General features: G+C 58.6%; 1 protein-coding gene and 1 long non-coding RNA gene across 3 annotated transcripts in view; one reads left to right on the forward strand and one right to left on the reverse strand.

The window, feature by feature from the left end:
* Nucleotides 1-8133: 8133 nt before the first annotated feature.
* LOC125926266 (uncharacterized) lies at nucleotides 8134-10407 on the reverse strand. The gene is made up of 2 exons (XR_007459035.1): nucleotides 10267-10407; nucleotides 8134-8658 (listed from the first exon to the last, which is right to left on the reverse strand). It is a non-coding gene; the product is annotated as an uncharacterized LOC125926266 (long non-coding RNA).
* A 166-nt stretch (nucleotides 10408-10573) lies between these two features.
* Nucleotides 10574-23930, forward strand: part of SLC38A10 (solute carrier family 38 member 10) — a 46381-nt gene continuing 33024 nt past the window's right edge. The window contains exons 1-6 of one of the 2 annotated variants that reach the window (XM_049635515.1): nucleotides 10574-10994; nucleotides 15928-16045; nucleotides 20723-20768; nucleotides 21531-21624; nucleotides 21831-21974; nucleotides 23193-23317. In XM_049635515.1, the coding sequence (XP_049491472.1) occupies nucleotides 10896-10994; nucleotides 15928-16045; nucleotides 20723-20768; nucleotides 21531-21624; nucleotides 21831-21974; nucleotides 23193-23317 (626 nt within the window). In that variant the 5' untranslated portion in view covers nucleotides 10574-10895. The remainder of the gene's footprint in view (nucleotides 10995-15927; nucleotides 16046-20722; nucleotides 20769-21530; nucleotides 21625-21830; nucleotides 21975-23192; nucleotides 23318-23930) is intronic. The other variant, XM_049635516.1, reaches the window with a different exon arrangement.

A 23930-nucleotide genomic window follows, 5' to 3' on the forward strand; every position in this document is an offset into this window, starting at 1 on the left:
GGGGGGTTGGGGGGGGGGCCCGGACACCCCCCCACCCGCCCCCCGGGCCCCCCGGCCGGTTCCCCCCCCCCCCCCCCCCCCCCCGCCTCATCCTCCAACCTGCAGAGAGAAGGTCAGTAATCTATCACTCGGGGTCCACTGGGGCCACCTGGAGGATATCCTCGGGTATCCTGAGGGCAAGGGAAACCTTTCCCAGGAGGGGGATGTCCCTCGAGAGGCAGGACCATGTGACTTTCCAGGGTCGCCCCTCCTCCACTGTGAGTCACCTTGGGCAGGGTGCACAGGCTTTGTGGTATTTGGACAAATCCTACTTGGGGCACACCTTTCAGGGGGGACAGTGACACCTCTTTGATCCCTGGGTGGCTGCCCTGGGGGAGGGTCAGTTCTGGGGAGGTCTCCCCACTTCGGAGGCCGGCCCAGGTGGGCCAGTGTGGACAGGGCAGCTCCCACCTACGGGGCTGGAGAGGAAGGCAGGCAGGGGGCCCCCAGGACCAGGAGGTGCCAGACTAGGGCCCTTGCAGGCCACGCCTCTCCCTCCTCTCTCTCAGAGCCTCGGGGGATCTCACCCTGGCTAGCCTGGGGACCACCCATCTGCTGCCAGAACACCCCTCCCTAGACACAGCCTGGGGAGCAGGCGTGAGGCTTTGTGCCCCCTCGCCGGCCTGCCTGGCAGAGGGTCCCTGGGGTAGAAAGCAGTGCGGGGGTCTCAGCCCCGGCTTTGTCCCAAACTACGGGGCTGAGGCTGGGCAGAATGCGGCCACGGGACATCCTGGCCGTCCCGGCTTAGGGAGGACTGAGGCCCAGAGCAGACGGGGGCAGCTGTGTGGCCTGGTGGTTACGGGTCAGGTGACTGGGGTCAAGCGCCAGCTCTTGACCCGTTTGGTGTTTCGGGAGAATGAAATCAGGGGGAGAACGTGCTCGGAAGTCACCCCCGCCTTTCCTGTGCCCCCAGGCCTGCCTCCTGCCCTGACAGGAAGGGGCACGACCTGTGACTTCCCCCGGGACCTGCAGGGAGGACCCGGCCCACACTCGCAGAGCGGAGAGCGCGCCCGCGGCTCGTGCACGCGGCTCCCTCCTCCGGGGCGGGCGTTGTGCACCTGTGCATCCAGGCAGCGCCACCCTCGGGCCTGGAATTTTCGGGAAAGGGAAAAGCATGTGGACGGACAGAGGCAGGGTTTTCATCTCGCCGAATCTCAACAACCCCTCTAATTACAAGATGATAATGAGGTTCGGGGGCGTCTCCTCCTACAGACCAGGACTACAATCTGAAGCTTTGGGGAACTTCACAGGGCTCACGCTGTCCCTCCTCCTCAGCCTGGCCACACCTGATGGGACTGGGGACGCACCTCTACTAGCCGCTGGACCGGACCCGGTCACACCAGGGAAAGGGGGGCCCCGTGAGGGCCACACGAGGCTCCTAAAGCTTGCGGCCAGGGGTCAGGTCTAGAGTGCGTCATAGTGTTCATTGTACCCTCTTTCTCCTAACGTGTCCTGAAGTGTCCCCACGGGTTAGTCCCACAGGCGCTGTGCTGGACTCCAGCATCAGCAGGAAGAAACTGCCCTCAGCTCAGCGGGGGGCAGAGGCGAACAGCCCTGGGGTGCAGGGGACCCCGGAGCCACAACAATGCGTCCGACATCTCAGCCCCACACTCAGGAGTGATGTGGCCTCGGACAAACTGCTCTGCCTCTCTGAGCCTCAATTTCCCCATCTGTAAAGTGGAGCGGCTAACGGGTTGCCGTTGGCTGCCTCTATCCGGAGGCCCAAAACAAGTGGCTTCAACACCAGAGGCTCTGCCGGTGGTGGGTGGCCCCGAGCTGGGCAGTGCCCGCCTCCCGCGGCCTCCCTCCTCGGGGTCCGAGCATCATACGTTTCTCAGCAAATGCTATAGAGTTTGCCCTTTAGTAGGCGAGATGGTCTGGAAGCTGGCAGACTTCTACGATACTTCTACGATACCCCTACTACGACGATAAATAGTAGTAAATTAAAGGGTGTGTCAGAAGGCGGGAGGTTCCGTGGGAAGACCCAGGGCTCGGCAGAGGGCCCTTAAATGGCCGCTGCCATTTTAAGTAGGATGAGCAGAATGGCCTCCAGGGAGGCAAGGAATGGACAGAAGCGTGGGGGTAGAGAAGAGAGCCTAGGGGTATCTGAGGACATGCTCCAGGCGGAGGCGACAGCCAGGGCGAAGGCCTGGGGGGCGGGGGGCGGGGGGGGGGGTGTCCCCGGCAGGAGAAGTGTGGCTGCAAGGGAACAGTGAGGAAAGGGGATGGTGGGGCGCTGACCGTGTGGGCGCAGTGAGAGCCTAGGCTTTTCTCTGAGTGCGAAGGGGTTGAACAGAAGCAGGTAAGGTCAGACCTTCTGGCCGCTGTGCGGAGAGCAGACTGTGGGGAGGCCAGGGTAGCAGCTCCTTAGCGAGGGGAACCTTGTAGGGACCCAGGAGAGAGACGGATGATGGTAGCCGGGATCGTGGTGGAAACAGAGACAGTGGTGAGAGGTGGTCCAAAGCGAGACTGTCTGAACATGGATTCAGCAAGGTTTCCCGACAGACTGGATGGGAGAGATGTGTTGAAAGGGAGAAGCCAAGGATGGCCCCATTGTAGCTGCGGGAGTTCCAGCCGTCACGTCTGCATTCCAGGCAGCAGGATGAGGGAGGAGGGGGGAGGTAAAAAGGACTATTGAGAAGCCTTTCCTGAAATCTGCTCAACCCTTCAGCTAACGTGGGTGAGATCTTAGTCGCATGAGCACGTCTGGCCGCAAAGGGAAAAAGGGAAGAGTAATCTTGTAGCTGGTTGCCCTCTGTGGGCAATGACAGGAACGCTGCTAGTAAGGAAAGGGGGGCGTGGATGCAGGTCAGAGGGCCACTTCGAGGCACACTTAGCCCAGAGTCAGCTGCCAGTGGGTACTGACGACCGCGGGCCGGGCGGCAGGCCCCGTGGACGGGGCCTCTGGGAAGGGCCAGCACCGTGCGTCGCTCAGAGGGGAGGGAGGGAGTCTGATGGCAGGGCTGTGGGCTTGTCTGCAAAGCCACCCAGGCGCCTGGGCGAACCGGGATGGGACACTGAGCGTGAGCTGCTGGGTGGCTCCCAGCCCACGGACCTTCTAATCCGATGGCCTTTCTAGCGGTGAGGAAGCTGAGGCCGCCAGAGAGGGCGTGACTTACCCAGGGTCCTGCCACCGCTGAACCCAGAGCCAGACAGAAGTCCCGACTCCAGGAGCAGCATCATTTCCACTCTTGGGGCACAGGAAGGAGTGAGAGGTTTTGAGGGGACTTTCATTTCTGCCGTCCAGCAGCTGAGAGGGAAGGGTCCTGTTTGCCTGGTGCACCTGCGCTGGGGGGGGGGGTGGTGCATAGCGAGGCAGGTGGGTCCCCGGCCCCTGTGCTGTCCTGACCAGGCCTGTCCCCACCTCTCCCCCCGCGAAGACTGTGGGCCACCATGCAGTGATGGCCTCGGACCCCCAAGCAGTCTAGAGGGGCTGCCTCCATACATCAGTCCCAGGGCTGAGCTCCCGTCACCGCAGCCCCTGCCGCCTGCCCAGACCACCCACTGGAGCAGACGCCGTGCACCTGGAAATGAGCAGCGCAGGCGAGAAAGCTCTGAGAACACGGGAGGCTGCCATTGTGGACGCCCCTGGCGTGAGCACTCTAGTTCTAGAATTTGCTCCCGGAGAAGAGAGCCCTGTGAGCTCCTCTCCCTGGGCAAAAGGGCTCTGGGGCCTCTGATCGCCAGGGTGCTTTTGCATGAGGGGAGCCCAGGCAGGGACCCCATCCATCCACGGGACCGATGCGCGCTGGGGCCGGCGGATGCTGCAGAGAAGGGCAGAGAGAAGGAGGAGAGGCTGGAGAAGGCTAGGCTCCTGCCAAGGGTCCCCCCAAGGGCAGGACAGAGTCTGGGGCTCCAGGATCAGAGTGGCCACCTGCGGGGCGGCGGGAAGCAGCAGAGGTCAGAGCTGAGGGGGAGAAGGCGAGGGGTCCGGGGTCCGTGGTGGGCTCCCCACCCTCTTCACCTGCAGGCATCTGCTGGAATTAGGCAGGTTTCTCCTCTGCACACGCTTCCATCAGGCAAATCCCCGGGGTTCTCCAGGCCGAGTGTGGCCAATCAGGTGGTGTGTGAACCCAGCCCAGCATGAGTTGCAGCTGGCTTGGGCAGCTAAGGCGGCCAGGGGTGGGGACGGCAGAGCCGGGGAGGCGCGGCAGGGGCCAGGCTCCGAGGAGATGGGGTGCCCCTCCCCAGCCCCTCGCCAGCGAGAGGTCTCTGGAGGCAGAGTGATCAGCGTCCAGACCCAGGACAGACCTTGCTGCTGTGCCCCCACTCCCGGCTCTCCCAGGCCTGTCAAGCACAGGGGTCCAGAGCAGCCCCCGGGAGCCCAGCCTGCTCAGCACAGCCTGAGCCTCGGCCTGTAGCCCCCCTCCCTGTATCTGAGCCACCAGGGGGTGACCACAGTCTAAGGCCTGGGAAAAACCCTTGGGTAGTGGCTTCTGGATCTGGGCCCAAGGACGGGCCCCCAAAGCTGGGCCCGCCTAGCCCACCCAGCCCCCTGCACCCAACCCCATCTTGGCCCCAGGTAGCTCCAAGCTGGGGATCCTGACAGAGGAGGAGGGCGTGTGTCCACGCTAGGGCCAGCCTGGGTCTCCCCTCCCCTCCCAAGGGGGCCAGTGAAACAGTCGGAGGAGAGTATGTGGACAAACACTCAGGGCTGGTGGAAGGGACCAGATTCGATTGGCTTCTCCAACCTCATCGAGGCCTGACTGCCCCCAGCCCTGCCCCCACCCAAGAAGCCAAGGCCAAGTGCGTGTGTTGGGGGGTAGCATCCTGAGACTCCCTGCGCAGCTGGCATCTCATGTGGTCGCTACCCCTGTGATGTGGCCCTCGGCGTGTCTGGCTGTGGTAGGGGGTTGGTGGGTTCCAGTGGCGACCCATCTAGGGGATGCTAAATGAGATCTATTCCTGTGTTCCGGACCTGTTGTCAGGTTTATGGCTGTGGGGTTGTATAAACAGCGGGAGGCAGGGACGGAGCCATCAGGCCCTGGGCTTCCCCTCCAGACACGTCCCTGGATTTGGGGTAGCCTCGAGGCCCTGCTCTGATGCAGGCGGTCTGACTGGGGGAGCACCAACCAGAAAGGGGGATGGAAACTCGTTTCTGGACAGTGCGGTCACTGGGCTGGAGTGAGCATGTAACCCCTGCCTGCCAGGCCCCATGCAAGCTTCCCTGACGCCCACATAGCCCAGGCTCCTCCCCCGCCCCCCCCCCCAGCCCCACCGGGGTCCTTGACACTCATTTCCGAGGGGCTATCTTGGCCTCCCATCATGCCTCCAGTTTGGAAGCTGGAGACCCAGATGAAAAAGCAGAGAATTGCCTGATAAAGATGCTCTCTGGGAGAGAAGGGGCCAGCCCTCCCTGGACGTGTACAGGTGGGGTCATCGGCTTCATTTTCCACTCACACACAGGACAGATCCTGCTCCCTGGCCCGGGCTCTGCCTGCCACCGGCTCCCCTAGAGCCCTTCTCAGAAGTGGCTGCGGTTCCCATGTGGACTGAGCCCAGGCTGGGCCCCCGCATTTCTTCGGTGATGGTTGAGGCGGGGGGATCTGGAGGGGAATGGGGTGACACAGACTCACCCCTGGCAAAGCAGCAGCCCCTGCCTAGCAGGGGAGAAGAAGGATCCTCACCTCACCACGGACAGGGTCAGCACCCCCTCTCCCCACCCATGTGCGGTCTCTTCCTTCCCTAGATGGCGCCCACAGCTGTCGTCTCTAGCAAACTTATGGAAACTTGCTGCCCTTAGAGCTGCCACTTCAGCGGTGGGTGCCCCAGAGCAGGCTCAGAGAGGTTCACGAATGTGCCTGAGGTCACACAGCCTTTGTGTTGGAGAAGCCACAGAGGTCTCCCACGGGACATCGGCACCCTGTCTGTTCTGGTGATTGATCTCACGTGTGGGAGGTGAGTGTGGAGGGGGCACAGGGTCAAAAATGGCCACTGGCTTTCACTTCCGTCCTGAAAACTTCAGGTGGGGCAGGATGAGCTGGGTGTCTGTGCCAGCAGGGATTGGATGGTGGGGAGGCCACCCAGCACTGACGTGGATGGGGAGGGGATCCGGGGGGGGCAGGGGATTGGAGCCCGAAGGACGTGGGTGGGCGTAAGCCAGGGAGTTGCTAATGCCGAAGGGGGACTTCTAGAATGAACACCATGGCCCTGGACCTCCACGGGCGTTTGGAGGTCCTGCCACGAACTCGTGGCTTTTAACACGCACAGATGGGCTTACGCGGAAGTCCGGCCGTGAGCGTGTGGTGTATGCCCCCCGACCTCCTAGCTCTGTCACTGAGTGGCCCGGGAGCAGGGACATCCCACGGCTGAGCGCACACCCGGGGCCCAGATCTTTGCTTCTATTACCATTCTCCATCGGAAAGAATCAGGGATCCTTGGAGAAATGACTAATTGCAGGAGAAGTACGAGATGAGCCGGGGACATCTTACTGAGCAAGAAAGCAAAAGTCCTCAGATCATGACGAGGACACACCGAGGGACAGTGCAGATCTGGGATAAACTAGAACACGGGGAAGAAAACCAGTGATAGTCACGGATTACGACCCACTGAATAAAATAGGAAACCACGAGTCTGCACGGATATCGATCAGTTGATAAATTGGAAGTTTGATAGGGACCGGGATATTTAGTTTCGAATTACCTGCCCCCAAAGCACTCATTAATTACAAACGAGAGAGAGGTAACTTTACGGTGGAGAAGCCTACCTAATCAGGCCATCAAAGAGAACATCGTCCGTGATTGGACAAAGCAAAGTCTTGCAGCACCCGCTAGGATTCAGTGAAAACAGGTCATCACTTCTAAGATATTCCTGACAAAGAAACGTAACTTAAATCTCAGAATGAGTGTAGTAGGCACAAAGGCCTCCCCAAAGATGTGTACCCCTTAACCCCTGGAACCTGTGAATGGGCTCATCTGGCCCAGGGGACTTGGTAGAAAGGGACTAGGGTAATAGGCCTTGAGATGGGAAAATTATCCGGGGTTACCTGATGAGCTCAATCTAATCATGTGACTCCTTACAACTGGAAAACTTTTCCTGGCTGGGTCAGAGAAATGCACATTGAGGGGGAGTTGACCCCTCCCTCCGTTGAAGCTCTGAGAGTGGAGGAAGGGGACCATGAGGTGGCCTCCAGAACCTGGGGACGGCCCTCCGTTTACAGCTGGCAAGAAAACAGGGCTATTGGGCCTACCACTCTAAGAAAGTGAATTCTGTGGGCGTTCAGGAGCAGGAAACTGATTTTCCCCTAGGGCTTCCGGAAAGGGGGTGGCCTGCCCAGGCCCTGACTTCGGTTGCTGAGACCCATACTGGACTTTTGACCTACAGAACCGTAAGGTAAGGGATTCGTGTTGGGTAAACTGATAGGTTTGCAGTGATTTGCCACAACAGCAATGGAGAACTAATACAATGAGAAGACATCAGACAGGCCCAGTATGAGGGACATAGGGTTAGTTATCAAGCACATAGAAAGAACTTCTCAAAATTCATAAGCCAATTAGAAGAATGGGTCAAAAGGACCAGGCGTTCCACAGAAGAAATACGAATGGATGATAAAAAATACGAGTAGGTGGTTGACCTACAAGTAAGGAGAACAAATTAAAACCACAGGAAGATTTCATTTGTCACCAGACTGACCACATTGAGGATACCAAGTGATGGTGACAATTCAGAGCAGGGGAGCGCAATGCACGACCCTCAGGCCAAATGGGGCCGGCCAATATTTTTGTAAATAAAGTTTTATTGGAACACAGACACACTCCTCTGTTTACGTATTGGCTAGCGCTGCTTTTGAGCTACGACAGCAGAACTGAATGGTTGGGATAGAGTCCACATGGCTTGCAAAGCAGAACACATCATCTGCTACCTGACTCTTTGCAGGAAAGTTTTCCAGCCTCCGATGTAAACTCGCAAGAACTCTTGTAAGTACTTTGAAGTACAGTATAAGCAGTTCGGCCATATCTAGGAACATCGAAGGCTCGCATACTCTTCAATCTACAATTCCCCTCGTAGGTACCTGCTCTAGAGAAACTCTAACAGAGGAAAGAGACAATACCGTCACTGTATCACTGTTTATAATGGCAAATAACTGGAAACAAGTGAGGTGCCCTCAGCAGGAGCATAAACACATGTATTCTGGGCTATCAGAACAGTAGACTTCCATAGAGCAGCAAGAAGGAATGATTCAGAGCAGCAGTATGATGGTGAATCTTGCCAACGGTTGAGTCAAAAGGGAAGTTACAGAAGAATACACACATGTGAGTCCACGAGTAGAAACATCAAAAAGGCCCAAATGCTCTACCCCCGTATGCTGCTGAATTAATTAGGCTACAACTTGGGCTTCATGCAACGGAGTCCAAAGTAGCAATGGCTTAAACGGGAGGTTTGTCTCCACTCCGTGGAGCAGTGTGGAGGAGGCAGTCAGGGGCTGGGATGATGGCTCTGCCATCTCATGTTGTCCAGGGATCCAGGCTCCTTGCAGCTGGCTGTTCCACTCCTGCCACGGTCCGCATGGCCCGAGCCGGCTTCCGCCAGTGACCTCTATGTTACAAGCAGTAGGATGAGGCGTCACCAGACACGAGGGAGGCTGGGAAGTGCGTTCTTTATCCTAGGCAGCCGTATGTACTGGAGAAATTTGGGAGACAGAAAAAATGAATATTAAGAGACAAATAGTAAACTTCCCAGTAATTGTTTAGGGATGTATCCATATGTGGTAAACCTTTAAGGAAAGTAATGAGGGGGTGCCTGGGTGGCTCAGTAGGGTAAGCACCTAACTCTTGATCTCAGCCCAGATCTTTTTTTTTTTTTTAATGTTTATTTTTGACAGAGAGAGAGACAGAGTACAAGCAGGGGAGGGGCAGAGAGAGAGAGAGAGAGAGAGAGAGAGAGAGAGAGACACACACACAAAATCTGAAGCAGGCTGCAGGCTCTGAGCTGTCAGCACAGAGCCCGATGTGGGGCTCGAACCCAGGAACCGTGAGATCATGACCTGAGCCAAAGTCGGACGCTTAACCAACTGAGCCACCCAGGCGCCCCTCAGCTCAGATCTTGATCTCAAGGTGGTGAGTTCAAGTCCTGTGTCGGGCTCTGTGCCTGGCATGAAGCCTATTGAAAAAAAGGAAAAGTAATGAAATGATAAAATCTGGATAGTGATGATCCCGAAAAGCTGTGTCCACATCTGGGAAGTGGACAGGAAGGTAGACATGTGGAGGGGCCAAAGGGAGTCTCTAAGTTGGTATTCTGTCTTAAAGCCGAACGGTGGGGTCATGAGTATTTATCACTCTCTGTGGAAACACACATTTGAGTTTCATATCCTATCTTGCATGCTAACATCTCACAAAAATTACGTAAGTAATAAAAAGGTTATAGAATGTATGTATGATTTCTATAAAGGAAAATAAATGGCATTTCCTGTTTTGACTTTGAATTTAAGTACTCTTTACCCGGTATTCCCTCTTCTTCCTCTCGTGTCTGGGGTGGGGTGGGGCGGGGGGAGAGCCTTATCTAGTGGCTGCCCTGCGTGCAGCTGAAGAATCAGCTTCTGCTCTAGGACAGAAGGTCCTTGGTGTGTCCACAAACGCGGTCGCCTTATATCCTCTCCCAGCAGCTGGTAACTCTTCCTGTGCACAGCTCCACCTTGCTTGGATTTACTTGCTTCCTCCTGAGAAGGTCCTTCCCAGCCCTCCTGTCTCTATGCATCCAGTCAGCAGACACATAGCGAGCATCGCCAGGTGCCAGGAATTCACAGATGTCCTCTCTCCATTCTCTCCCTTAGTCTTCCATTCCTGTTTCTCCCTCAAGGCCAGGCCTAGAAGCTACCTCCTTCTTGAAGCCCGCCTAGATTTCAGGACTCCTATTGGTCTCTACCTCTCTTGTCCTCTCACAGTATTTTCTCTGCTCCTTTTACAATGTTAGCTTCTCTCTTTGCACTGATCCGCGTGTAGTGCTAAAGGGCGCCGGCCCAGGAAGCAGATCCCCACGCCCTCTCCTACCAGCTGTGCGCCCACCAAACCTCTCTGTGCCTCCGCGTGTCACTCGTAAAACGGAGGTGCTAGCTCCTCCACACTGGTTCGGTGTTCAGCTCCAACACTTAAGCCCCGGTCCCCGCGGCCGGGGTACCCAGCACACGCCCCGAAATCGGTCCCAAAGTGTAATCGCTGAAACTGAACCCCCCAAGCCCCGCTCTTCCCCGAAAGGCGCCGCGCTGCCCTTTCTCTCTTGACCGCCACTGACCTTGTCCTCCAGCCCCTGCAAGGCGAGGCTCAAGAAACCGGATCCGCGGGAAAAGCGGTCTGAAGCTCCGGACGGATGCGGACCCTCACCCCGAACACGGCAGGCCCCGCCTGCAACCCGCCGACCGCAGGCCCCAGGCCCCGCCCCGGAAGCCCGCACCCGCTTCTCATTGGCTCACGATCCGCCGAGGCCCGCCCCACCAGGTCACGTCGATTCTTCCTCCACGCCAGCCCCTCAAGACACCGCCTGCCCTTCCAGGCCCGCCTTTCATTGGTGCTCGCCCCTCAGAGCCCGCCTCCTGCCGTCACTTCCGGGCAGGGGAGGCTGCGGAAGGCGGAAGTGTTCTCGCAGAGGCGGCCGTGAAGTCGGGCTGAGGTGTCCCTGGCTGGTGCCTGGCTGCTCTTCCGCGTGTGGGAGCGGGGACCCGGAGGCGGCCCCGAGAGCTAGTGGGGGAGGGGGGCGATGCCATGAGGCAGCCGGAAAGCCTGGCGAGGTCTGGAGGTTGACTGTACCTGCCGCCTTCCCGTGAGGCCGCCGCCTCCAGGCGGCCGCCCGTTCCCCTCAGGGTCTCGCATCCTGCGGTCGTCCAGCGCCTGGGACCGGGGCCCCCGGGCCCTAGACACCGCGCTATGACGGCGGCCGCCGCCTCCAACTGGGGGCTGATCACCAACATAGTGAACAGCATAGTAGGGGTCAGTGTGCTCACCATGCCTTTCTGCTTCAAACAGGTGAGTCCAGCGGGACAGGGGTCGCCCCTTCGCCGCCGCGGGCTCACCCGGCCCAGGGTCCGCTGTTGGCGGGGCGCGGGGAGCCAGGGCCGGGTGGATGTGCGGGAGAAGCCCCAGAGGATTCCCTCCGTAAAAGGCGCGCGGTGGCGGAGTTTCGGCCTTGGCCGGAGAGTTCCCGGTTAACAACTTGAGACCCCAGTGCAGAGCGTGGCAAAGCGGACTGATGTTTCCCAGGTGGGGAGTGGCCACAGGATTCGGTGTTATCCCTCTTTAGGATTATAACTTTTTTTTTTGCGGATTTTATTTGTAATCTCTGCACCCAAGAGATTGGGTGCTGGGGCTCGAACTCAGGACCCTGAGATCAACTGAGCCAGGCAGGCGCCCCCTCTTTATTATTATTTTTAAAAACTCTGACCCGACTGCATTTGTAATGGGGGCGTGTGTGTGTTGGGGGGGGGGCACAAGTCAAGTCCTTCGTCCTGGAACTAGATTGGGGTGTTGGTTCCAAGGTCGTTACAGAATTTGCTAGATTGTGGGTGTCACCATATGTAAATCTTACCTCGGTTGAAAAAATCGGCAATCTATTTAAAAATAGGTGTCGGGCATTAACGACCGGATGGAAAAAAGTCACCTTTTTTGAGATGTGGATTCATTTGGCTTCTGTATAAATAACGCACAAAAAATAGGTGTTTGGTACTTTAGAAGAGGAACGTTGGTGAAATTGTCAATTGGGCAACTTCTTCCCTAAAAATGAACTTCTTAGCTTCAGTGCCCGGTGGATGGGTGGATGGAGTTGCGGCTCTCCCTGCCCACTGGAGAGAGCTGCTTCCTTGGGGGGGGGGGGGGGGGGGGGGCAGGGGGAGGGCAGGTGGCCCGCAAGGCCACACATACCAGTCTTGCGTGATGAAACCAAATAGGTAGAAAAATGAAAATAAAATGACGTTCTGGAACTGAAAGTGGGCATCAGTAGTTTGATTTTGGAGTAACAGACACTTTGCATTTTTCATATTGAGCATCTTTTGGATAAAAATAGCACATTTATGTTTTTAATCTGGAGATTCTTTTTTTTTTTTTTAATTATAAAAGAGTGTTTATTTATTTTTGAGAGACAGAGACACAACACAAGCAGGGGAGGGGCAGAGAGAGAGAGAGGGAGACACAGAATCGGAAGCAGGCTCCAGGCTCCCAGCCGTCAGCACAGAGCCTGACGTGGGGCTCGAACCCACGAACCGTGAGATCATGACCTGAGCCGAAGTCAGATGCTTAACCGACTGAGCCCTCCAGGTGCCCCTAAAAATTTCTTAAGTAGGCTCCACCCCCAACATGGGGCTTGAACTCACAACCTTGAGATTAAGAGTCACATGCTCTACTGACTGGAGCCAGCCAGGCACCCCTGAATCTGCATTTATTTTTTTTTTAATGTTTATTTATTTATCTTGAGAGAGAGAGAGAGAGAGAGAGAACGAGTGAGGGAGGGGCAGAGGGAGAGGGAGGGAGAGGATCCCAAGCAGGCTTTGCACTGTCCCTGTGGAGCCTGATGCGGGGCTTGAACCCACGGACCGCGAGATCATGACCTGAGCCACCCGGGTGTCCCTTTATCTATTTATTTTTATTTTTATTTAAAAAAAAATTAAAAAAAAAATTTTTTTTTTTTAACGTTTATTTATTTTTGAGACAGAGAGAGACAGAGGATGAACAGGGGAGGGACAGAGAGAGAGGGAGACACAGAATCTGAAACAGGCTCCAGGCTCTGAGCGGTCAGCACAGAGCCCGACGCGGGGCTCGAACTCACGGACCGCGAGATCGTGACCTGAGCCGAAGTTGGCCGCTTAACCGCCTAAGCCACCCAGGCGCCCCTAAAAAATTTTTTTTTTAACCTTTATTTATATTTTTGAGACAGAGAGAGACAGAGCGTGAGCGGGGGAGGGGCAGAGAGAGAGGGAGACACAGAATCTGAAACAGGCTCCAGGCTCCAAGCTCCAAGCTGTCGGCACAGAGCCCGGCACAGAGCCCGACGCGGGGCTCGAACTCATGGACCGCGAGATCACGACCTGAGCTGAAGTCGGATGCTTAACCGACTGAGCCACCCAGGCACCCCAATCTATTTATTTTTAAAGTCAACTCTAGCCCCAACCCGGGGCTCGTACTCACGACTCCAAGATCAAGAGTGCACATTCTACCGACTGAGCCAGCCAGCCAGGTGCCCCTGGAGATTCTTGGTCCCCCGCCCAGGGCCTACCAGCCTGCATTCCTTTAGAGCTCCCATGTGGGTTACTGATCTGTTGACAGACACGTGGGCGGGAGGACAGGGGCCCTGCCTGCCGAGGTGACAGGCCACGTTGCACCTGCTGCTGCAGAGCCCACGGCGCCCATCTGTGTGTAAGCGCTGCAGATCCCAGCGTGCACTGTGACTTGCCTGGCGTGGCCTGGCCTCCCGGGACACGTGTGGTTGCGTGCCTGCAAGTCCCGGCTGCCATCCTTGAAATCGATCGGTGAGGTGCCACCGTGGCAGGGCTCTGGCGAGGCACGCGTTTGGACCCGGGTGACTCAGCCGTCCCCGAGTCTGCTGTGGGGTGGGCACGAGGCCCTGCCAGAGCATTTAAACGTGGGCCAGACTCACTGGCCCAGGGGGAGCTCACAGCTGAGTGGCGGAGGCCCACGTGCACGCACAGAACCGCAAGTGGTTCCCCCACCCTGAGGGCCTGGCGGGGTTGGGACAGCCACTCTCGTCTGGCCGTGGCATCCCCTCCGTGGGCGGCCCTCGGCTGGAGCGCAGCAGGAGGCCAGCGGGCACTTTGGGGATGTGTGTGCTTAGTGTCCGACAGCCATGCCATTTAAAAAAAGTTGGTCTGGGGCTTTTTTTGTTGGTCTGGTTGTAGTAAGTCGGGTCCTTTAAGCAAAAATGGACATTTTGCCGAAGCAAGACATACATACAAAGAAACACCCTCTTAGGTGTCCTCGTGCCGGGTTGTGAGAAAGTGAGCACACACGGGTAACTAGCTCCCACGTCAAGGAACACAGCCTTGCCAGCACTGTCCCCTCCACGGGCGGCCCACCCTCTCACCTCTAGGGCCGTCTGTGGGTGGTGCCTCTGTGTTGACGTTATGGACACAGAATCATCCTGCTATGTGCATTTTAAATTAAAAACAAATTTTTTTTAATTAAATTTTTTTTTTTTTATAAAAAAAATTTTTTTAACGTTTTTTTATTTTATTTTTGAGACAGAGAGAGACAGAGCATGAACGGGGGAGGGTCAGAGAGAGGGAGACACAGAATCCGAAACAGGCTCCAGGCTCTGAGCTGTCGGCACAGAGCCCGACGCGGGGCTCGAACTCACGAGCTGTGAGCTCATGACCTGAGCTGAAGTCGGGCGCTCAACTGGCTGAGCCCCCCAGGCGCCCCTGCTATGCGCATTTTAATGTCTACCCACCTACCTGTGCGTTTTAATGTCTGTTATACAGATACGCTACAATTCATTCCCTTCCCTGCATCTGGAGCTCTGTGAGCACCTGTGCGCGGGCTTTGCCGGCACGTGTGCATTTCTCTGGGGTGTTTATCTTCGAGTAGAATCGCTGGATTGTAGGGTATGTTGTATGTTCGTCTCTGGTCGACACCAGTAGGACACTTGTTTCTTCAGCTTTTATTTTTTTGCTTTATTTTTTTTTTCCTGCAAATATGGGTAATGCGCTCAGATTACACAGCGGAAAAAAGGGAGTGAGAAGGAAACGACATCTAAGTGAGTCACCCAGAAATTCTTACAAAAGTCCGAGGCTGGGTGTAGCCCCCAGGAACCAAAGTCACCGTTGACGTTAGGAACTAATAGAAAATTTTACAAAAGTCTGCTCATTGCAGCATTCAGGCACTTGTACGAAAGAAAGGAGGGCTCTCTCTACAGGGCTCCTGACTTGTAACAGGGACCCCTGGTACCTCACCTGACATGGGGGACCCGGAAGTCAGAGAGGAAAGATGACTGGATAAAACAAAGATACAGTCACGGAGGTTCTCTACTGGTCTGCTCTGTAGGGGCACCAACCTTCGGGTTGTTTCCCCTGCTCTCAACTCAACCTCAAAACCCGGTCCCAAGACCCTGTGTTTATTTCAGTTGCTTAAATTTTTTTTTTTATTACCACGAGTGGGGGAGAGGGGGAGAGAGAGAGAGAGAGAGAGAGAGAGGGTGAGAGAGAGAGCTAGGGAGAGAAGCTTGAGCAAGCCCCACACCTAGTGTGGAACCGGACTTGAGGCTCAATCTCATGACCCTGGGATCATGACCTGAGCCAAAATCGAGAGTTGGATGCCCACTGACTGAGCCACCCAGGCGTTTTGACCTTGTGTTTATTTCTAAAAATGCTCTAGCCCTTTAGACGCTCCCCAAGGCTTCCTAGTCCCTGCCCTGAAGCTGTTTCTTCAGCTTTCGATTATGGATAAATCCGTACATGCAGGTTTTGGAGTGAACGTGTATGTGTGCACTTCTCCCGGGAAAATAGCGGGGGGTGCGATCGCTGGGTCAGATGGTGACTCTGGAACTCGTAAGAAAGGTGTCAATGTCATTTTTAATCTCTTCCTTCCGGAACGTGGTCACCACTCATAGCTGCTGATGTAAGTGGCTAGAAGGTGGCGAACTGCGGGGTGCACGCGGAGAACTGGGGGGGCCGCTCGTTGGCGGCACCTGGCTGTTCATTAAGACTCGGAGAGGCCACCGAGGAAATGGCGTCCGTGGCACTCTTTCAGGGCCGCAACGCGTGTGGCCGCCACACGTGGGGAATCGGTCCCTGTCAGCGCTAGGAATTGTCACCCGTGGGCAGAGAAGCGAGGCAGAGCCGGGGTCTTGGACCAGCAAGAGCGGAGGGAGGCGGGGAGGGCTCTCGGGAGCCACGCGCGTGAGGCCACAGTACCGGCTGGTTTTATTTTGTCTCTTTTTCTCCCAACCCTCCAGTGTGGCATTGTCCTGGGGGCCCTGCTCTTGGTTTTCTGCTCTTGGATGACACATCAGTCCTGCATGTTCCTGGTGAAGTCCGCCAGCCTGAGCAAGAGGAGAACATACGCCGGCCTGGGTGAGAGCGCTGGCCCCTGGCGCGGTGGCCCCAGCCCGAAGCCCCTTCTTAGGCAGGCAGCACACGCTCTGGCGCCGGGCCCTTTCTCCCTCGTTTGTTTGCTTTTCGTCCACTTTATGCTTCCGGACTTCCTTGAACGGCATTTCTTTTCCTTATCGTAAAGCGTAACTCGGTTTTCAAAAACCGTTAACGGAAACACGTGCGTTACCATCGAGGGGACCCTTGTTCCGCCGTCCCCGACTTGTGCAAATACCCGTGGGGAGTCTCCCTTCCGAACTCCGGCGGGACCCGCGGTCCTCAGGCCCGGGGTCTGCTGTGCTTCCGCGCCGTGGATGCCATGGGGGAGACGGTCATGGGCTTGGGCCGGTGGCGGGCCCGTCACCTGTCTCCCTAACGGTGCTGTTTCCCCGATGCTCACGGTTGTAAGTTTGTGTCCTTTAGTTCTGTCTTCCTTGGATTTCGGGCGAGGGCGAGGGCGAGGAGGCTGTGCTTTCTGCTTCCTTGTGGTTTGGACTGTTTCCTAGGCCGCTTGGCTCCGCGGGCGGGCCCCTTACTTTCCCAGCGTCCTCGGGCTGGTGTGGATTCCGCACCTCGGATGTCTGGTGTGGGGGATCTCAGAGCTGGGCAGAGTCCCCGGGCTCTGGACCAGAGCCCCTTCCCGGCCTCCCCCACCTCCCGCCAGCATGTGGCCGGGGCGCCGGGGCCGAGAGGGGGCGGCGACAGGAAGCGGCGTGCGGATTCCAGGGGCCAAACGAAATAAAAGCATCTGCAGGGTCCACGCGTGGGCTCTTGGCGGCTCCACCTCGGGTTTCCTTCCAGTTCGTCGGCTTTGCGTCGGCGCCAAGCTGCCAGCATCCGCTCTGACCTCCTCCTTCTCTCCTCCCCGAAGAGAAGGGGCGCCTCCTTCTCTCCTCCCCGAAGAGAGCCGTGCTCTCAGGCCGTCGTCGTCGTCGGAGCCACCTGAGGAAGTGATAGTGACAGGTGAACGGACCGCGCCGGGATGAATCGTGCTCCGGGGCACCCCTTCCCCCGCCTGTGGGGCCCTGGCCTCGGGGTCCCCTCTCTCCTCTCTGAGGGTCTGCATACGGCGGGGTTTCCCGAGAAGACGGCCCATGAGGTGCTTGGCTGTGCCCCGAAAGAGGACGTGTGACCCTAGGCCCGGGAAGGCCGCGGGTTTGACAGCGGTCCGTCTGATTATTCTTAGAAAGTCCCCGAGAAGGCAGACCGATGTGGTGGCACATGAGAGGCCGAAAGGGAATCGGACAGTGGGCGCCCGTCTACGCGGCTGCCTGGGCCCCCCCTCTACGCGCTTGGGGCGACTGCGGCTCCGCTGCTAGAAGCAGAAGAGGCCCCAAACCACCACTGGTCTTCGGTTGTGGGTGGTGTCTTTCGTTCAGCAAAGTGGCTCAGTTGGGTGAGCTCCCGCCTGCGGTGTCGGCCACCTGGTGTCCAGCCTCGGGCCTGGCCCCGTCTCCCAGAAACAGAGACCCCGCCACTCAGAGAGGAGTCCTCGACAGGAGAAGAGTGCCTCTCGGACCCACGCCTGGGCGGAGACCTACTGAAGGGTCTTTCTCTCCATCCTCTGCGGGATGAGACCTCTCCTTCCCTCTCATGGGAAGAGACCGTGAGAGCTTGCGCCACGGCTGGAGAGGGTGGCCCTCGAGGAGGCGCCCCGCATCCCGGTGCCACGGGGTCAGGACGGACCGTCTCTGTCAGCAGACCTCCTGGCCCCGGCGTGCACCGTCCGCTGGGTCCGTGGGCGTCAGGCAGCCGTGGGGGACAGGGACGTGGACAGATGGCCTTCGGCCAGACCTGGAGACCGTGCAGGGCTGGGGCGGGGGCGAAGCTCAAACAAATAGGCCGTTTGAGGCACTAACGCTCCACGGCTGTTGGGGGGGGTGGCGCGTACGGGCCTTTTTCACGGGTATGTCTGCCTCGCCCAGACGTGAGTCTACGATGGTTTTGCGGTGTGGTGATCCCCCGCGGTGGTCACGTGCTGCCCCCTCCCTGTGACCCGTGTGAAGGTGGCTGCTGGACAGGGAGCTCGGCTGGTCGGGAAATAGAGCGCCGGGCGGTTTTTGCTGTTGTTACTTCTGTGTGTTTGTGGCGTTGGCTGCTCACGGGCCGTGTTGGCGAATCTCATCCACTTCTTACCTCCTGCTCCTCGCCCTGTGTAGCCTGCTTCACGTAGACTTTTCTAGACCTTGCCTTCAGAAGACAGACCTGCGGGCCAGTCCGCCTCCTCCAGTGGCCTCAGCCCCCGTGAGGCCACCCTGAGCCCGCACCCCGACCCGTGGAGTGTGGCCGGTGCTTCCGAGCTCTCAGTTGTGAGCACCAGATGCTTTGGTGCTGTGTCCGTGGTCTCGTCGTCCGACCTCCCGGAGGCCTGGTCAGCCTGCTGCCCGCTCCGGGGCCCGGGGTGGGGCCTGCAGGGGGCCTGTCCGGCCAGTTTTCTCCCTGCCTGTCTTCAGATGTGTGACCCACACGTGTGGGTACGCGGCTTGGGCACGAGGGCTATAAAGCCAAGCCTCCTGATGCCCAGGGGTCTCTATACCCTCATTTATGCAACAAATGTTTTATTGTCCTCTGTGCAGGTGGCACTGGGGAATCAAATGCAGTCCGAGGCCCGGCTCCGGGGATGGCCGGGTTGCGGTCGCCGTCCTGTCTTGAACGGCACAGTTTAGTGTGCACACCACCTCCTCTGCCCTGCTGATGCCGGGCGGTGGTCCGGAGGAGGCTTTGGACAGCTGGCGGAGAGAGCGGGAGCGCGGCCCGGCTCCCGCACTGAGCCCGGTGGTCTGAGAGCTCTGTGTCCGTGGCAGCCTCAGGGCCTTGGGCCGAGCAGTGGCCCCCAGGAGGAGCCGCCACCCTGTCTCCCAGGGAAGGACCGGGAGAGCCTCCTGGCACCAGTCCTAGCTCCGCACGAGTGCACTGCTTAGGCTGGTACGGGGCCACGCCTACTGCTTGTCCCCATGAGGCCCGGCCTGTTAGCTGCAGAGTGCCCATCACCGGTGGGGGTGGGGCGGGGCGGGGGGAGGGGGGGAACGGCCTGGCATAGCTCTGGTCCACACCCAGACCAGATGGGGCTTGCTCAGAAACCCTCTTGCGGACGCCTGCCAGCCCAATGGGGCCGGTCTGGCACTGTGGTTCCACCCTTGAGGGGCAGTCCCGGGCCCCCTCTGCCCTTCCAGCACCGTGCCAGGCGGGAGGCTGGGGCTTGGGGGCTGCTGGGCATTTCTGTTTGAGACTCTGGGTTGGAGGTTGCTGAGAGATCTGCACTTGAAGCAGGGGCGGGGTAGGTAAAGAAAGGAGTGAGTGGGGAGGCCGGGAACTGGGACGGCCCGGTCAGGATGTCATTCTGAGTTGTCTGGGTGAAGAGGGTCACCTCCCACCGTGCTCCTCTGCTTCCTAGAGTGCCTTCCATTTTCTTGCTGTCCAGGATGCGGGCGCGTTCTGGAATTTTTTCTGGCAGCTGCTCTGAGCATTTGGAGTATGCTGTAGACATTCCGTCTCCTTGTGCAGAAGGAGAAGGACTGGGAGGGCCAGGAACGGGGCCACCTCTGCGGGGCACTGAGTTCCGGGTCACGTCCAGGGTTGTGCTGCCTGCCGGCCGTCCTTGGGGGCCTTGGAGCACCTCCCTTTGGTGACAGCAGACCTTCAGCTACTGGCTGCCGTCTGGAGTCCTTCGTTCGTGAAGGCCTCAACTTGGCCTTGAGTCTCCGGCGGGGAGTCAGACAAACCAGGGAGGCCCGCTCGTAGCCCGTGTCGCCTGTGCCAAGCTCCCTTGCTGTTGGCAGCCCCGTGCCTCTTCCGAAGTCATTTAAAAGTGACGAGTGTTGTTTGGACTCATCGACACCAACTGGCCTGCATGTTTCCTGCTCTCCGAGTCCCTCGGAGCAGGAAGCTGGGCTGTGCGCTCACACCCCCTCTCCGGTTGCCCCTGGGGGATGGGGACTTGCCTGGACGGCGGGGGATGCAGGGTTCCCGGACCGCTGTTCAGTCCTGGGAAGGGCCTTGTGGAGCCCAGCTCTTAACCTCTCATCTGCTCAAAGCCATTCTGTTGCCAAGAAGGAAGGACAGGCAACTCCCCTCCACCGTGGGACACGCTGTTCACCGTCCTGAAAAGGGGCAGGTCTGAGACCTCTTGTCCCCTCCCACCCAAAGTGCCCCACCAGAAAGGATTCTCAGAGTTTTCTTCTGAAATCACAGAGAGTGAACATAAGAGCCCTGAACCAGGTCCCTTTGGCGTGAGCCTGGAGAACCGGCGCTCTGGGGTGACGGGGAAGCGAGGTCGCCTGGCACTGTCCGCCCTGTCCCCGCCCTTCCCCCGCCCGTGTGCACCTGCAGCCTCGGGTCCGGGCCGGCCTCCTTCAGGGCTGCGTGTGGGAGACTGCCACTTTGCAGGGACAGCTTTCCTTTGTTTTGTTTTGTTTTGTTTTGAATGAGAAAAGCCAACTGCCTGTGTCTTTCCTTTGCTTTGTTCTTTTTCCTGTGCTTTCCTTGATGGTAGACCGGAAGCAGCACGGAACCAAAATCCGAGCACGCTCTCCTCACGCCCGTGAAACTCCAGACCGCGGGTCCTTGTCACATGGCCGTCCTCACCTCGTTTTAGAGGCGTTTTTGGCGGCGCGCTTTCCGTGTTCTTGGCCGGGAGCTGACTCTGTGTTTCCGCCCTAGCGCTGCACGCCTACGGGAAAGCAGGGAAGATGCTGGTGGAGACCAGGTAGGTGGAGCGGCCTCGCCGACCTGACGCCCGCTGCCCTTCGTCGCCCGTGCTGAGAAGCCGGGGGACAGCTGCTGCGTGAGCCACGTGCCTCAGACGTGCGTTGGTTTAGAAGGCTACCCTGTTCTGAGGTGTCGCCTACTAAGGAGCTGAGAGTTCAAGTTGGTGTTCCCTTGAAATGATTAGAGTCGAGGGTGAAAGTCTTACTTAAGCCTCAGGACCGGACAGCTCGGAACACAGAGCGCAGCAGCGCTCGCTTGGCTGGGGCCCCTTCCTCGGCACCCCTCCCGTAGCCCATGCGCCCCCCGCCCCGCACGCTGTCGCCTCAGGGCGGCATCAGATTGGACGTGTCCTATCTTTCTCCCTTTGGAGTGAAGTTTTGCGAGAAGAAAAAATTGCCGGGAAATTGCCCTTGTAGACTTCTAAACCAGGCAATCGTGAACGCAGAAGAACAAGTCTCTCTGGAAGCAGTCGATTGTTCTTTTAACTTGAGCAGCATCGCGGGGCGCTTTGGTAGCTCCGGAAGGTGTGTGCAGCCCCCCGTGGGGAGGGAAGTCTAGTTGCTCAGTGTGCGTCGCGTGTGATAGGGCGCACTGCGCCCCCCAGCCCCGCAGACCGGTGAACGCTGGGCACCGCGTCTCCCATGGGGCCCGGCTCCGGGCGGTCGCCGGCCAGCCGTGATGATCGGCGGGGACTCCCGGGGCTCGACCCCTGGCCTCCTGCTAGGATGGTGCCCTCTCAACCCCCCCGCGTTCTCCGCAGCATGATCGGGCTGATGCTGGGGACCTGCATGGCCTTCTACGTTGTGATTGGCGACTTGGGGTCCAACTTCTTTGCTCGGCTGTTCGGGTTTCAGGTGAGACACGCCCGGGCCCGGTACCCTGGAGGGTCCGTGGCCGCTGCTGTGGCGGTTCCGCGTGGCGCCCCTGTGGGGCCACTGCTCAGCCCCCTGCGGACGGGAGGGCCGGCGGGATGGGCCAGGGTTGGTTCCAGGCGCGCAGGTTCGTAACGCTGGGGGTCCCCCAGGACGAGGCCTTCCCGGCATGCTCGGCTCCCCCCTAGGTGACCGGCACCTTCCGCGTGTTCCTGCTCTTTGCGGTGTCCCTGTGCATCGTGCTCCCACTCAGCCTGCAGAGGAACATGATGGCCTCCATCCAGTCCTTCAGCGCGATGGCCCTCATCTTCTACACCGTGTTCATGTTCGTGGTGAGTGGAGGCCGCCCGAGGCTCCGGGCTGGCCCCCCGCTGCCTTCTGGGGACGACGGGAATGTGGTTGGCAGCCAGAGTTATCCTCGTGAGCCCCGGTGGGGCACACGGGCCGCCTGGCCTCGGGGGCCGTCGACGGCGGGGGAGGGGAGTCTTCCAGGGCGGGGGGCGCGGCCGACTCCCCAGGAGACAAAGTGTGGATGCTCCTCGTTTTACGGAAAGACATTTTCTGTGTAGCTTGGGATCGGGAGGCTTGGCGCCAGTGTTTAGTCACGAGGGGGCAAGTTGTTTTCTCGATGACCGTGTACAGCCGGCCAGCTCTGGGGGGTCCGGTGTGGAGCTCACGCCTAGAATGCTCCTTTCCTATGAGTGCCCGGAGGCCCCTCGGAGCCGAGCCCCGGACCTGCCCGTTCACGGCAAAGGTCAGAAGCGCCCACTCCTGAGTGAACGGGGTGGAAATACTGCAGTGGGTTTTCCTCGGGACTCCGAGCGCTGGGGGGGGGGGGTGCGGCCAGCACCCCCAGTTGTGAGGGCCAGTGCTGCGATGGTCGCCCCTGCTCTCCAGACAGCCCTGTGCTCTATGGGTTTGTCTTTTATTCTTTTTTAAAATTTGTGTATTTGAGAGAGAGAGAGAACGAGCGGGGGAGGGACAGAGAGGGAAAGAGAAAGAATCTCAAGCAGGTTCCGTGCTGTCAGCACAGAGCCCAATATGGGGTTCAAACTCACGAACCCCTGAGGCCACGACCTGAGCCGAAATCAAGAGTCAAACACTTGACTGACTGAGCCACCCAGGAGCCCCAGGTTTGTCTGGGTCGGGGGTGGCACTCGGCTGCCTCAGTTGGTGGAACGTGCGGCTCTTGATCTCCGGGTTGTGAGTTCGAGCCCCGTGTTGGGTGTAGGACTTACTTTAAAAAAAAAAAAAAAGGAGGGACCTGCCCAGTTTGTGGGGACCATCTGGGCCTCGCCGTGTCCTGTCTGTGCCGAGTCCCCAGTGCAGGCAGCCGCCCGGAGGCCCAGGAGGGTCCTGCAGCAAGAGCTCCTGGTGGCTGCGTGCGTCCAGCCCGTGGCACAGCGGAGGGCAGCGGACTGGGGACCCCGGGCCCCGGCCGGCAACGCCAGCTCTTGCTGCAGGGGAGCACGTGGCCGAGGCCCCGGGGGTCCCGGGTCCCGTCTCGGTCGTCCGTGTGTTCTGAGCCCTCCCTTCTCGTCCTCGTGCAGATCGTGCTGTCCTCCCTCAAGCACGGCCTGTTCGGTGGGCAGTGGCTGCAGCGGGTCAGCTACGTGCGCTGGGAGGGCGTCTTCCGCTGTATCCCCATCTTCGGCATGTCCTTCGCCTGCCAGTCGTAAGTGCCGTCTGCTCCCAAGGGGCCCCAGGCGCCAGCGTGTTTCGTGGGGCGGGGGTCCGATGCAGGAAGTGGGCGTCGTCTGCGCTCTGTAATTGGTGACGCGGGCCACCAGCTTGCGATGCCTCGTTTCGCTGTGACTTGTCCCCCCTCCAAGTTGAGGGAGAGAGCTGTGTGTATTTTTATCGAGAGGGAACTCGACTTCATTCCTGAGACGTGCTGCTGGCAGTACTGGGGACAGTGCCCAGTTCGCCACCCCCCTCCCCGAAGAGTTGGCTGTGGGCAACACAGAACAGCCCAAAACCATCTGATTCACACAGTCCCAAGCATTTTGCCAAAACTGAGCTGTTCGTGTGAGAATATTTAAAAGGAAATTGCACAAACATTGACTTCCGACTGCCGCCGGGGCGCCTTCGGAGGGGTGTGCGCGTGCGCGAGCGTGCTTTCTCTCTGGCACACGGGGCTCTGTGAATGCAGATCAGGCGATTTCCAGAATTCCAGCAGCATTACCGTCCTCCCCGGATGACAAGAGCCAGTGATTCATGCCCGGTCGGAACGGTAACCCGCTCAAAAGAGAGGCGTAAATCCGGCACGGACGGGAAAAGACCATCAG

Source organism: Panthera uncia, chromosome E1 (genome assembly GCF_023721935.1).
Source record: "Panthera uncia isolate 11264 chromosome E1, Puncia_PCG_1.0, whole genome shotgun sequence".
In the NCBI taxonomy this organism is placed as follows: domain Eukaryota; kingdom Metazoa; phylum Chordata; class Mammalia; order Carnivora; family Felidae; genus Panthera; species Panthera uncia.